The 15,384-nt window shown below is 33.4% G+C and overlaps 1 protein-coding gene across 2 annotated transcripts; it reads right to left on the reverse strand.

Moving 5' to 3' along the window:
- Positions 1-1,580: 1,580 nt before the first annotated feature.
- LOC109238080 (SPX domain-containing membrane protein At4g22990-like) lies at positions 1,581-15,181 on the reverse strand. Of its 2 annotated transcripts, XM_019404513.1 has the most exons (11): positions 14,991-15,181; positions 7,918-7,993; positions 7,299-7,419; positions 6,538-6,849; positions 6,201-6,305; positions 4,889-5,343; positions 4,369-4,670; positions 3,324-3,508; positions 2,664-2,854; positions 2,068-2,201; positions 1,581-1,983 (listed from the first exon to the last, which is right to left on the reverse strand). In XM_019404513.1, exons 2-11 carry the CDS (start codon positions 7,968-7,970, stop codon positions 1,745-1,747), a joined length of 2,097 nt encoding a protein of 698 aa, XP_019260058.1. In that variant the 5' UTR covers positions 7,971-7,993; positions 14,991-15,181; the 3' UTR covers positions 1,581-1,744. The 2 variants fall into 2 exon arrangements, with proteins under 2 accessions (XP_019260058.1, XP_019260059.1); XM_019404514.1 differs by lacking the exons at positions 7,918-7,993; positions 14,991-15,181 and having other exon boundaries at positions 1,620-1,983; positions 6,538-6,821; positions 7,299-7,374.
- Positions 15,182-15,384: the final 203 nt, after the last annotated feature.

Raw genomic sequence — 15,384 nt, forward strand, 5'->3', positions numbered from 1 at the left:
CGGTACAGTGGAACTTGAGTATTGGACATGTTTCTTCTCGATCGAGACACGTGAAACAAAAAAGTACTTAGAGGTACTCTTGAGGCTTTGGTATAATGACTTGATGATCTTCTTGACTAGTGATTTCTTCTGTTTAATTGTGAAATGCTTTCAGTTGGGAAGTTATTAATAGTCCATGCACTTTGTAGTATAATTTCTAGTATCAACCGAAGTCGTGAGTTTTATTCGTTTAGTTGGGTTTGACTTAGTCATGGCTTTAAGTTTTTTGTTGTTGGACTAAGGTTCTTATGAGTTTGGATTGTATTTTAATTTGATTCAGGATAAGCAAAAATGTATGTTTGAGGGAGTTGAAAGGTTACTTTTTAGCTAACTTCTTTTATGTTTTTATAAAGTTTTATACCCTATTTATTGGAATAAAGTGATTAATTGTGCTTTGATGGTGATTATTCAGGTACTGGAGTTATGCGAGAGTTTAGGGAGTAAAAAGTATCAAATAATAGCAAGAAAAACTTGAAAATGGGGAAAATAAGCTGAAAATTCAAGCGTATGCGTAATCACATGTAGCAAATGCATGGCCACGCATAAGAAGAAGAAGAGTAGGACTTGGGATCTACTACCGTTAAGAAATGGCCATGTATTTATGAATGACCACGCATAAGAACTATTCACGAAAAACCTGAAGACAAATTGTACACATGGCCACGCATAACATTATGATTAATGTATATTTCGTAAAATTTGGATATCAAAAGAATTATTTGGGTCTCTTATGATCGCGCAAAACGCGAAGAAATTTACTAGTCAGTTAAATAATTAGTGGTCAATAAAAGAGAAATCACATTTTTCGGTACTTCTATTACAACAAATTTTAATTTAATCCTTGTAATATACTAAGCATATTTAACCTTTAATATTTAAAATCTGAACATCGGTCCATCCACTTTTGAATTCTCGCGAATTTAACAAATTATTACTTCCTGATAAATCATGTAGTATCCTTGTCTTATTCAAAGTTTTCCTTCTTCAACGGACAATATTATCCTTTGGAATAGTATGGGTATACCTTCTTTTCTTTTCTTTTTATTTTTTGGCTGTAAGAGACCAAAAATTACATGCTTTCATTAATCAAATATTTAATGTGCTTAGTTAAAAATTTGAGAACCAAAATAGAAATTTAACAATAACTAGAGATCAAAAGTACGATTAACCTTCTCTTCTATCCTTTAACTAAATAAGTTTAATTAGGTTTCTTTTAACTTCAAAGTCAACATATCTAAACACAGACAAACATTAACAGTGGAAGTAAAATCTGTTTTTAATGTTATTAGCATAATATAACTCCTTTAAAAACTATTCATGGAAAAAAAAAACGAAACTAATCAAATTGCAGTTCTATGGTTCTCCTGCCCCATGAGCCAACCAAGTATAATCAAAATTATATCAATTATTCCTTTTTTTTTTTTTGAGTTATTTTACTTGATTGCAGGTTATTGCTTAAAACATTGTAGTTCATGGTGTTTTAAGAGCAAAAAGCGCAAAAAGATGACAAGTTTTATGGGACTTGAACTGATAAGATACTATTTATATCAACTGAAATTGATTGAATGGAAATTAAGAGCTACTAAAAATGATAGACTTCGAAATTCATACTATAACTTTATATTGGTAGTTTTCAAGTTCTATATATAGTTCTCTTACATGTAGTAACTATGTACAAGAGCTAGAGAAAGGTTTCATATGATGATCAATAGAGAGAATTGTAAGTGAAGCAGGTGGCAATGATGGAGAAGATGCAGATAAATAGTGAAGGTAGCAGTGTCACATTCAAAAGCCTACTCGTTCCCCAGTATCCTGCCAAGGTTATTGTACTATCTGCAAATACCCGAGCTAAGGTTCCGGCTTCTGTTGAAAGCAGTCCACCATTATACGTTCCTTTAGAAAGCCTCGATGACATGACTCGAGATAGAAGGTTAAGGTTAACACCTGCATGTTTGAAGAAACAAAAGCCTTTTTGTTAGCCATGATTAGAGTTATGTTGTTGAAGTCATTAGTGTTGTCACGATTTACCTTCGAGTACTTCAGCAGCTACAAATGTGATTAGAGCTGAACAGACATATTGTGGTACAGAATAAGGGATTATGACTTGGAAACTCAGAACTATTCCCAAGCATACTAAGATTTCTGATGCTAGCAAAACTTGCCTGCAGGAAATCACTTTAACTTAGTATCGGAAAGAGACAATAGACTAGCTTAAGATGGTCCACAAAGTATAGCACTTATTATACCGATGCTCTTCTTGAACAATGCAAAATTGATTTTGAAATTAGTTTGTTGGGCTACTAGGGCAAACTTGCTGCTCGATGATGGATAATATAAAATCAACAGATTATAATCTGAATCTAAAAGTGTACTTAATAACCTGGTATCCGACAGTACTATGGAATCATTTGGACTTAGATAAAGGAAAAGGGGGAAGGCAACAATATGTCTTCCTGGACGAATAGCAATTAATTTAAGCAATAGTGCAACGGAAAAGAATGTTATGCATATTAAGTTGTGTTCCCTGATTTAATTTCCTTTTTATCTTGTCCCTTCTGTCCCTGTGAATGCATGTGTTATTGATAAAATGTTAGGAAATTACAGATGCGAAAGGTTCTACTTACCTCTCCTCAAACATGTTGCTGAGGTAGCTCCCAACAAGAATGTTCACCGGAAGGACAGTCAGCCCAAGACATGCAAGAAAAATGGCCACATTGCTTGTTGACCATATGAAGTAGTATGTGGTGACAACACTTGATTCAGCAAGTAAAATCTCCATTGCATACTTCAGCATAAAGTATATGAGCAGTTGAACCTGTGGAAAATCATGACTACATAAACAGTTCTCTGGTCCTGTTAAAAAGACGGAGGAAGAGGCATATATGCAATTTCAGTCTGCACAATCCTCAGAAAGACGGACAGATAGTTCTAAGGCTACTACCACTTTGTTATACAAGGTTGAGTCTAGAGAATCTGATGGATACAACCAATTTAGATTGATTTTATATTCCACTTAAACAGTTTCTCGTACATAGCCTTGCATTTTAAATTCATCTGAATCTAATGATTCCATATACTAAGAAATTCATGGTTAAAATCTGCACAACAACAAGAATGGTTCAACATCACACCAATAACTGTCATCATTTTGACTTGAGCAGAAGATCTTCATTAGATGTCAACAAAGTATCTATCATCCATTAAATTTTCTTATGGAGATTCTGTTGAAAATTTAATCTTTAACATAAGACATTACACTTGATGAAATCAACTGAAATCCAAACCTTCACGGATGGGGTAAGCAGCTTATACGCGGAGACAATGGAAGTAACAGGTTTTTGGATCTCCTCTGCAGATTCTTCACTATTATCACAATCTTCATCTTCATCTTCATCTTGTTGCTTCTCCTCTGCACTTAAAAGAAGTGGCTGGGAAATACCATTCTGCAGTAAACCATTTTCAATCTGCGCTGAAATTCAAAATAACACGTAGCATCTTTCAGGTGGAATTCCGACTATAAAGGATTAGAGAGGAGTTGCAAAATCTACTGTGCCTTCATTCTGCCACAAATATGGGGTAAGACTAATTGAATGTGATCCCATGAGCCCTCAGGCCAACAATTCGGCATTACTCTGTTTAATTTACCAATGTAAAGACCAGATCTACATAGCATCCTAAATATTCTCAGAGTAAACAAAAGGTCCTAGTCATTACTTGAAGCAAAACAACTGAATAAGAATGTTACCAGGTTCCAAATGATCATAAAGTAGGAAATGCCTTCCACGAAATCACAACACATCTAGTGTTGCTTTATTAACAGGGGGAAACAGGCATTCTGCTAAATGAGGTGCAAGGCCAAGAAGACCGTATAAAAGTCTGTTTTGTTCCATGATTGAGGTCTCAAAGCAATGAGTATGGCAAATGCACTTCTGCATACTATATGTATTATCACAGATAGATCTCAACATGAAATGACACACTAGTGACTTCTGAAGAAAGGTTTCTCTATAGGACTAGTGGAGTTAAAAGATGTTTAGTAGAGGCAACACATTAACAAAATAAAGAACGTGTATCATCTAAATGAATAACTACAACTTAATGCTGTTGAAAACTAACTCAAACAGATTGTTCAGTGGACTTCCCTATGTATACAAATAGGTAATAGATGAGACCGGAATCTTACAAGAAAGTTGTAGCTTTCTATCTCAACGAAATTAGGAGGCCAGGTTCAGAAACTCACACAAGGTTCTCAAAAGTTGAATAATCATTCAGGTTAACAAACCCATTAAAGGGTGATTATTAATTGAAGTGCTAGTCTAGATGACATACCGCTATTGGCTTTTTGTGGCAGAACATTTACCATTTCCTCTTTTGCAGGTTCTCTAAAGGAAGTCCACACGCATAATAGGTAAAGAAACCATGCAAGAGCCATTATCCATCCTGGTAAAGTGTCTTGGTTAAAAGTGATCTTCATGAACTTAAAGTTAGTTTGAAGCAAGCAGGCAACAGCTGGACCACATGCCATTCCAAGTGCACTTGCACTTACAAAACCAGCCGAAGCCTTCATTCGCAAGTGCAGAGGAACACAATCGCTGATATAGCGCCTATTAACTGCCCTTGCCGAACCAAGCCTGAAATCGTAAGAAAACATCTAATGGTAAAGATGTCCTGGTCCTGAAAATGTAATCAAACTAATTAATGGTATTATTATGGATGAAATGGAAATGAAGCATGGAGCACATCAATAACTAGATGATTCCAACTGAAAGAGTACTAGAATAAAGTCACTAGTGAGTAATGAAGCAGAAAGGAAGCAGCACTCTAGTGAGTAATCACTATAACAACTTACCCACAAAATAGGCGTCCAATTAGAAGTATGTATATTGAATTGAAATCATACGCCAGTGCATATAAGGTATTCCCAATCAGAAGGACAATGCTGCTGAATATAAGAGGCTTCATGTAGGATTTATTTGACCATGCACTAAAATATACTGAAGAGAACACCTGAGCGACAGCCATAGATCCAATCACAGCTCCACAAACAGTTGCTGCGGCTCCAAGGCTCAAAGAGTAGTCATCTGCGGTTGGGACAATTATATATGTGTTAACCATATACAAGAATGCATTAGCCAAGTTCAACAGAAGTGACATCAAGTGATATCTCTCAGCGGCAGCATGATCCTCGGAAGGCGTTGGCAGTTCTTGTGGTAAAATAAGTGCATGTTTTCCCAAATAGTGAAGGAAATCAGTTGAATTTGTTAGCCTATCCACTGCTTTATTAATAGCTTCGATGATAGGGTCCTGCACAGCATAGAAATATGTTCTGTTGACCAACCAAATCAGGAACAATGGAATCAAAGGTAGATGTCACTTATAGAAGCCACAAGCTCAGGTTTTCTTTCAAAAAATTGCACTTTTTGCAGTCAGTACTATTTCAAAATTGCAGTTTCAATAACTTCCTCAGGAAAATTTACTTTCTGACACCAGAAAGCTTCAGGTATTTTCTTTAGTTCACATTTCCATCATGAGAATGAAGCATTTCTAGCTTCACCACAAAAGACAATACATAAGATCAGTTTAACACAAGAAGTCCAACATTTCCACTATAATCCCTTGACTTTTCTACAAATTGTCCTAAAGAATTCAGTTAGCATAGAATACAAACTATTGGGAGGCATAAATATCACAACAACAACAACAACAAACCCAGTGTAATCCCACAAGTGGGGTTTGGGGAGGGTAGTGTGTACGCAACCAAACCCCTATCTTTTGAAGGTAGAGAGGTTGTTTCCGATAGACCCTCAACAACGGGGAAGCATAATCACAGGCATAAATATCACCGGATAGATTTATTTCTGTATTCTGACATATAATTGGTCTCACTAAGAAATGAATAACAAGAAGTATCTCTGGTAACTTTTTTTCCATGGGATTTACTTTATAGAACCAAATTTAGTTGTATCAACCATGATTTTAAGTGACATGAATATAAGTAAACCTCATCCTTTTGAATATAATAAATGCCTACAATAAATTATCTTTTTATCTTATTTAATTCTTCATAAGCTCCAGTGCACCATGGCCAACAAGCTATGTAACCAAAGTGGATAACCAAAAACATTAAGAAATACTATACATAGAAGGACAGGAGAGAAAACCGGAAGTGGAAGAGCAGGCTGATCATATATTGAAATATAGCTCGCGCGGTTGTCTTGGAGATCCGCAAGATTGCGGGATATGGTTCCAACTACAGCAATAATGCCCTGCATGTGACTTGTATGGTTGTGAGTTTTGTTCTTGACTTCATGCTAAAGACTAAAGACATATTGCATCAGTTTATACTGTTGGAAATAGATATTATCCTAAAAGTTGCATCCTTAACGAAAATTTGAGAAAACAGAATGTGCTAGCAAAGAACTTCTTTGTTTATTTAAAAAAAGCAGATGCTCAAGGAAAAAATAAAAGGAAAAGACAAGTTGTGTTCAGTTGTCATACCACATGCTTAAATATTTGTCTCAATTGGGAATAAGGATGATTTGCTCGAGTCTTGACATAGTAATTAGTGAATTTATGCTCACATCTCTTGTCAAACTTTTTCAGTATCTTGCGCACACCAATGGCATTCATTTCAACAAAAACAAGAAGTCGTAGCAGTTCTCTGCCTACTTCTACATATGACTGTTGTAGTTGGGATAACTTTGAACCATCTTGTTGCTGTATCAGGACATCATGTTCTTGCCCAAGCATGGATAGCGTACTTGCCAGTTTCCCTTGTTGTTCTAACAGGAACAAAACAATCTTTTCAATCTGACATCATAAATACGGAACACTGATCTAAGTTAAAACAACTACTAGTCGAAAATATTATATGATAATAATAGATAAAGGGGGCACAGAAACAGGAGACAACTACATTGCGTGATTATCAGTGACTACTCTGGCAGTTCCATGTAAATGATATGTGATTTAGGTCATTGAAATGTTATATTTTCTTATGAGTTTCAACACATAATGAAGTTCCTCGATCGATATACAGCCACAAAATGCCACCAATAACAAAGTTCGAAAGTATAGAGGTTATGTCATTAGATCGTTTTTTACTGGCTGTGTATCATAGATACCATATGAAAGGGTTCAGATTGCACATTCAAGAACCTTACTTGTGTGCTTCACTGATAACAATACACAAAAAGAGTAATCTGCTAGTAGCGATAAAATCCTTATCCAAGAACCTTACTAGTGTGCTTCATTTATACCTGCTTATCTAAAACCCTTGAAAAGTCCTTGAGAACATATTCGCGACTTTGTTCAGAAACTTCAATCTGCTGCACATACTGCTTTACTTTCTTCTTCATCAACTTGTAGTTGATGTAATATCTGAAAGGAGTCAATGCAACCATAACAGTGGTAAGCCACCCAGGGGTATGCTAATGTTCCATAATATCAAAATTGATGCGAAAACTTAGGTATCAATTACATTTCCCAAATATGATTCCAAATGAAACATTTTCAACTATTTTACAGTTACCTAGCTATTTCTGTTACAAGTGTGCATGATCCTGTTTCAGCATAGAATTTTATGGAAAATAGCAAGCAAAAACAACAACAACAACAAACCCAATGAAATCCCATACTTGGGTTTTGGGGAGGGTAATGTGTACGCATACCTTACCCCCACCTTATGAAGGTAGAGAGGCTAATTTTGATAGACCATCGACTCAAGAACAGTGAAAATAAATGAGATGATAGTTACGATCAACGACTAAATTAAGTTCCATGGAAAACTTAACCCCCAAAAACTAGAATTACACACAAATTAACCCTTGAAACATCACATGAAAGATGAAAAATGTTTGGGGCAAATGACAAACGTACCCTTGCCATTCTTGAATTTGTGTTTCTTTCAACTTTTTCCCGAAGGCAACCATCTTTCAGAAGCAAGTATGTTAATCTGGGAATACAAAAAAAAAAGATTAAAGACTCAAGAGCTGATACTTCTAACTACTAACCAAATATACTAAGGTGAAATTAATTCTGGAAATCGGATAATCATACAAACTCTATAAACTCAAACAAAGTGTTCCAATTATACAAATATATCATTAACTGTTTCTAAGTTTTATCCCATTCATAACAAACAGAGTCAAGAAGTCGTAACATAGGAACTCTATAATTAAAATATTTCTCATAGACCTAAAACAGATGCTCCAAAACTCAATTGCATGTACATGTGGCAAACATGCACGATTACATATTTTGCATAACGCCAGTCATCCGGAAAATTTCCATCTTTTCTGTTAGTCAAAGCTTTATTTTTTCTCTATCTCTCCTCTCTCACTCTGTTTTCACGTAGAGAAATTTAGACAAATCTATTTATGAAACCACACATAAAACGGGAAAAACTAAAGTAAAACGCTAATCTAAAAAGAAATAATACAGAAAAACAGGGGAAATCATTGATTTCAAGATCTCCATTGCTAGAAGACAGAACAAAGTTTATATATGCATGCATGTATACAGGAACATACATTCGCCGGGGAAGCTGGGCATTTGTGACGGTGGGGGGTTTTGCAGTTCCGAAGAGTGAAGTGAGAGGTGAAATACTCAAGAAATTGGTCTCTTGAATCTCGCACGTAATTTGTTGACAAAATCACCTATATCCCCACATAATCTTTTTTATCTATTTAAATAGGTGTATAAGAAATTTTGGATTAAAATTTTGTAAAGGGATAGTGTAAATTATCTTATAGTGTAAAAGCTTTATACAATATCAGTGCATAAAACCTAAAATTTTATCTTTAACATGCAGTAATAATTATTAAAATATCGAGTTTATATTTTATACCTTATTAGTGTAAAGAGAATCTTTACACTATCAGGTCACTCAAAGGATAATTTATAATCATAAAAATAAAATATATTATGTGATGCAATAAATTTATAAATTTCTTTTACCACAACGTGTCAAAAAGTATATTACTACTTCATAGTGTATATATTACCAAATCTGTTATAAATAGAATTTTATTTATGGTGAATGTCTATATTTAGAGAGATTTTAGGGTTCATTGCTTGGTGGCTAAGTCACCCTCTCCCTATAAATAGAGGCTTCTATTCCATGGTAAATCATCCCAAATGAATAAGAATTCTCTCTCTCTACTTTTCTCTGCAATATTCTTCTTCTTCTTTTATTGTTCATAACACGTTATTAGCACGATACTCTAACCAATTGAGTAGAAGCTTTGGGATTGAGCATAGTAATTGTCAATTGTTCCATGAACTTCCTTCATGATTAAATTCTGAATTTAAGGTAAGTATCTTACTTTATTTTTCTCTTTTAAATTCTTGAAATTCTATAATTCGATTTTATATACAAGCAAAGACAACAAAGTTTGATTATAACTCTAATGGAGTTTGTAAGAAATTATAACCACCTGAAGTGGTAAAATTTCTATGCCTCGCCATGATCAAATTCATGTATGATTGTGGGCAAAGAATTGAAAACCCGTCCTAATGAATTTGCTCCATTCTCATTCCCTTAAGAGAATGTGATAGCAGTATGTGATAAGTCTGAAAGAAGACAAAATTATTACTATGAATGTATCAATGGATATGGACGTGGCAATAGACGAAATTATAATCGTCATCATTTGTGGTAATGAGAACAATAAGGATTCTCAATATAATCTTTCACTTTGTGAAAAATATTTGTCATCGATTTGACATGAGATTTTGTAAAGCACATACAGATGATTATGGTCCATTCATGATGTGAATGTGACAACATCTGATTTATGAATACATATTCATTCTTCAAAGAATATGAACGTGCTAGTGGTAGTGACTATACCACACTCACTTCTAAAAGGAGGTTTGAGATGATATAAGAAAACAATGTCATTATTATGTCATTATTATGGCATGAATGGTCATTGGTCATGTACCTATTGTACGCCCAAATATTTGGGTAATGTGATTATTAAAGAATAACACTAATGCAAGAAATAGATCTTGCATATAATTTTGACCATGACTATAATGGTATAACTTTCTCTTTAAAAGAGATATTCACCATATGGATGTTGATGAATATGTGGTAGTACAAAAATAATTGAGAGCTCTAGAAGAGCCAATTATACTATTTTGGAGAAAATTGATTACCAATAAGGTATTGTGTTGTAGTAAGTCTCAAAGAAACTTATTCAGTTTCCAAAGTATACACGAAAGCGATTGATTATATTGAGACTATAAATAAAGGAAAGATTTAATATCTTCTATTACTACAACTTGTAGCGGGGTAATATGTATGTGGAAAGTTACCCGCTTTGTTCTCCAGTTTGTACTACACAAATAAAACCATACCACAATAAAGTGGATGTTTATTGATATAAAAACCCATATCATAATAAACTTGGAGTTTATTCATAATTGCACATATCATGGTGTAAACCTGAAGTTTATCAATATTGATAATTTATCCAGCTGACATAATTGGTTTAGCCATGTTAATTCAAGTATGATGTGCAAAAATAAAAGAGAATTCACATGGGAAAATATTAAAGAACTAGAAAGTTCTTTACGAATTCTCTTACATTACTTGTTCTCATTAATTAATAGACCAACTAAAATTGGGATTGAATCCCATGAATGCTAGAAATATCAAAGGTGAATATGGGCCCATTCACCTGCCATGTATACCACATAAGATGCATCTATGAGATGGTTACATGTGCGATTATTTATTAACCCGCAACATGGTGTTTGCGAGGTAACTTGCTCAATAATTTAATTTAGAGCATAATTTCCAGATTTTTATTCAAGATAGTTCATCTTGACAAGTTGGTCTACATCATAACTGATTTAGCAAAATGATTTATTGAGTGCCTCCACTTAATAGCTAAAACAAAGTTTTGTATATCAGTTTGATATACGTTATATACGAAAGTATATTATTTTCTCCCCTCACAAGTGGTTCATGGTCAGGAACCAAATAATTCCATCTTATTATTATTGATGTGCGGTGTATATTTTGATTAACACCATAAAGTACAAAGATGAGTTCTCAATGTTGAGGAAACAAGTTAGTTTTTTTACTAACATGAGGGGGAGACAAGAGACAACAGTTGAGAAAAAGTTACATGGAATGAATTATCATTTATACATCTAGATCCTCGAATAAAATAATATGAACTTGAAGTTCATAAAAGGATAATTCATTTGCAATATATTGCAAAGCATTCCAGACGCATTTGCTGACCCAAAGAAAGTAACTATATTCTCATTGCAAATGCTCATATTAAGTCCTAGAAGGACAAAGTCTATGGTACGCTTAAAGCATATAGACAAATCGGTTTCAAATAAACTTCTTGATAAAGAAGATGAGCAAATGATCAAAATGATCATAATAAAGGAGGCAAGTGATCTAGAAGATCACATGACATAACACTTCATAAAATCTCATGAGAGATTCAGGTACCTGAATATATGAATGAAGAGATCTCTATGTTATGTCTTTATGAAAAATAAGGAGGTTGAAACCGATATAAAATGTTTGTCGACGACATCTATGATAGCGCTAAATATATATATGAGGATCTTAAGTCTGAAGAAACAATTCAAATAGAATTGGTTTCATATGAAAGCCATGTAGTTTTGAACATGTAGTTCAAACACTTGAAAGTATAAGTCAATGGTATGTGCAATCAGTTTTCGATATCTTATATGTCTAGCATGACATGAAAACTTGATATGCATCTAAAGTCTATTATATTGCTTATATGACTTAACAATCCCTGAAGGATTTAAATTGCTTAAAGCATATAGAATTCATGGTCATGAAATACTACATCCTCAATGCAATTTGTGCACAAATGTATCTTGCTATAACTATATGCATGATAATATGATAGTAAGAGTTTTCACCTCTATGTGAAGATATTGAACTGACGATTCCAACAAGATCATATGAAGACAATCCATCTCTATCAAGAATGATGATTCCAAGGTGCAATATATTCATTCAAGTTAGTATGGTTGATTTGTTCATCAAATCTCTACCAAAGATCTTTTGAAGATGGTGCACAAGATTGGAATGCAAATGCTTAAAGATGTGAATTGATGCTCTCATCAGGGGGAGTTAATACGCGTTGTACTCTTTTTCCCTTAAAAGGTTTTGTCCCACTGGGTTTTCCTTGCAAGGTTTTTAACGAGGCAACCAAAAGGCGTATTGTTAGATATGTGTACTCTTTTTCCTTCTCTAGAATTTTTTTCCCACTGGGTTTTATTTTAGTTAAGGTTTTAACGAGACACATTATCTGTTAAATAGACATTCAAGGGGGAGTGTTATAAATAGAATTTTATTTATGGTGAATGTCTATATTTAGAGAGATTCTAGGGTTCATTGCTTGGTGGCTAAGTCACCCCCTCCCTATAAATAGAGGGTTCTATTCCATTATAAATCATCCCAAATCAATAAGAATTCTCTCTCTCTATTTTTCTCAGCAATATTCTTCTTCTTCTTTTATTGTTCATAACAAAATCATGTTTGTTATAGAATATAACATGTAATAGAGTTTTAAGTGACTTGATCTTTTACTAGTTCTGTAGGCAAAAAATATTCTTTCACTTTGAATTTATACAAATACCATTTGACAAAAGATGGAGATTTTACTTTTGAAAAGGAAGAACTACATGTACCTTCCATTATTATGTAGACCTACCTTATTTTGAACTTTGTTAAATATAATTATATTACTTGTATATGTTGTAATCTATAAAGTGATAATTATGCATTAATTTTTTCCTATCAATTGGAATAGCAAACTATTGCTCTTTAATCATTTAAACATGCATTTAATCTTTTCATGTCATTATATTTAACCTTTTTTATAAATATATCTTCACGTGCAATTCTGAAAATTAAAATATAAAGAAAGAATGATAAAGAGTTACTACAAAATAGATAAGAACAAAAAACTTTTATAATTTTCCACTCCCTTTTAAAGTTGTCTTTTATTGTTAGTTTTATAAACTTTAATTTTTAGCTTACTTTAACTTTAACTTTTTCAATATTGTACGAAGCATGCATTATCCGGTGACAAGCATATGCATAAAGTTGCTGAATGCTTCATCCATTATATATCTGTATATTTGTCTTTGTCATGGTCGATAATGATTTCGTAAAGAACAAAATTTAAAAAGTTTGTGGCTATAGTTTCAAAATGATAACTTTATATTTTGACTTATCCATTTCTGCTCTCTTTTTTTTTTTCTTTTTTTTTTTTTGCTGTATGAGGAGCCATAGTAGAGAGAGGGGGAAGCTAAGGGAGGAATCATTTTCACGAGAATTGAATCGGTTACCACTAGTATATATGAAATGATACATTGTTTAATTTGTCTAAGAAATTACTTCTCATTTACTTCTTTTTGCGAGTAATTCCCTTTTCCCTTTTTGCTAATATTGGTTTTTGACAAAGATGGCCGGCATCTGAGGAGGAAATTATATTTTAAAGTGATATAAGTAACTGTTTCTTGAATCCCTGTATTTGATGTCTAGTTTACGAACAAATATGGTAAAAAGGTCCCTATGCTTATGGGGGGAATCAGGGACGAAGCTATACTTGGAAACTGACCATCCTTCGTCGAAAAGTTATACTGCGTATATAGGTAAAATATTACGTTCTAAAGATATATAATATATATTGATTACCCTTTGTCGGGGATTTCTTTTACGTCTTTCAAGTTTGAATACTCTTGAAAAGATTTACTAATTTCGCCATCGAAGGGAATAGTCTCCTTTTATATTATTATTATTCTGAAAAGAATTTCTAGGTTACTTTTTTTGAAAGAGACAGGCACCGATATTGCACCCTTTAGTTTTTGGATATACTGTATATTCAATTATAACTTACACATGGAACTTCCAGATTGGGACATAATCCCCTTTTTGTTTGCCCCTTGATTTTTGATGTTGATTTTATAGCTGTTTATATCCCCAACATTTTTTTTCCTCTTTAAAAAAATGTCTCTTTTTGGTTTTATTGCGCCAAATGTTCTCTAATTTATAGAAAATAAACTTCTTATTAAAATTAGAAAGAAATACTACCAAGTAAAGTGGGCAAACAGATACCATCTACATTTAATTACGAATATAGAAAAAATATTATATATCCTAGTCAGCAGTCATATTCAATACATCATGAGGTTATAATCATTGATGATTCCAAAATGGATAAGTCTACATTACATGCAATTGTATTTGGAATTACTACTGGTGATCAGATCACTTGATCGATGAACAGATAACCACAGAAAATAAAGAGATGGGAAATTTTGTAGTTAGAAATTTCCATATATAACAAATAATTTCTCTCGTGCCAATTTTGAAGGTTCAAAGTTGCAACCTAGTAGTTGCAATTTCAACATACATCAAAATATAAGATTTTAACTAGACTAACTAAAAATTCTCTCCAGTTCTATATTTTCCTCTACCACTAAAAAATATAAAAATATAAAAAGCAGGCAAGACAAAAACATGCAGAGGTCCATCCCATACAAAGTGGTGTACGTAACTGGATTTTGCTTGCATATATGCTAGTAATCACGCAGAAAAAATAATGGACAGATTAAGACAAACAGTAATATGTGGTCACACATTGAATGAATAGTATTTTTCCACATCTAGTAATATACATTTAGCCACACCATAAACAAGAGATTATGTAAATGCAGCTAATCATGAACAAGATTTATTAAAAATTAAAATAGTATAGTGGAGTTACATACAGCTCCTAAACTCAAAAAACTGGAGGTCATATCAAATATGACTTGTTAGTGTAAAAGAAACATAATTTTTGGTTTCCATGGGCATTCCGAGTAGAAGCACATGTTCACCAGAAAGAAGAAATGCATGCACATATGTAGACAGAATAGGAAAGAGTTTTACTTACAATTTAAAGCTGAGAGAGGAAATTAAGAACTGATTCTTGTTGCTCTTCAGTAGTGTCTAATGACATGAGTCCATACTTATGGAGAAAATGCTGTGAGGTGTGAAATTCAAGAATCTTTGTGGGGTTTTGTAAGGAAAATTAAAGAGGAGGAGAAGGTGTACCATTATAGGGGGGTGGAGGAGGTGGGAACGGGGGGTGGGTTGCTAGGTCCTTTTGGTATGTCAAGGGCCATGCAAAGTGGGAACAGCTCCCAACCAAGTAACTCATTAGTCTCTAAGAATTGGACACGTTTTACTGTATGGACAAATTAAATAACAGTACTCGTGAAAAAAAATGAAAGTAGTTCAGTCTTCAATTTGTTTGAGTATAGTTTAACTAAACAAGAAATTTAAAT

Source organism: Nicotiana attenuata, unplaced genomic scaffold (assembly GCF_001879085.1).
Source record: "Nicotiana attenuata strain UT unplaced genomic scaffold, NIATTr2, whole genome shotgun sequence".
In the NCBI taxonomy this organism is placed as follows: domain Eukaryota; kingdom Viridiplantae; phylum Streptophyta; class Magnoliopsida; order Solanales; family Solanaceae; genus Nicotiana; species Nicotiana attenuata.

What these genes read in the sequence shown, in the direction of transcription:
- LOC109238080 (XM_019404513.1), bottom strand. Translation starts at nt 7,970, where the DNA reads ATGGTTGCCTTCGGGAAAAAGTTGAAAGAAACACAAATTCAAGAATGG. An exon ending in TGCTTACCCCATCCGTGAAG is followed by an intron (nt 2,855 to 3,323) that starts GTTTGGATTTCA and finishes GATTTTCCACAG; the next exon opens with GTTCAACTGCTCATATACTT. An exon ending in AGCTGCTGAAGTACTCGAAG is followed by an intron (nt 1,984 to 2,067) that starts GTAAATCGTGAC and finishes TCAAACATGCAG; the next exon opens with GTGTTAACCTTAACCTTCTA.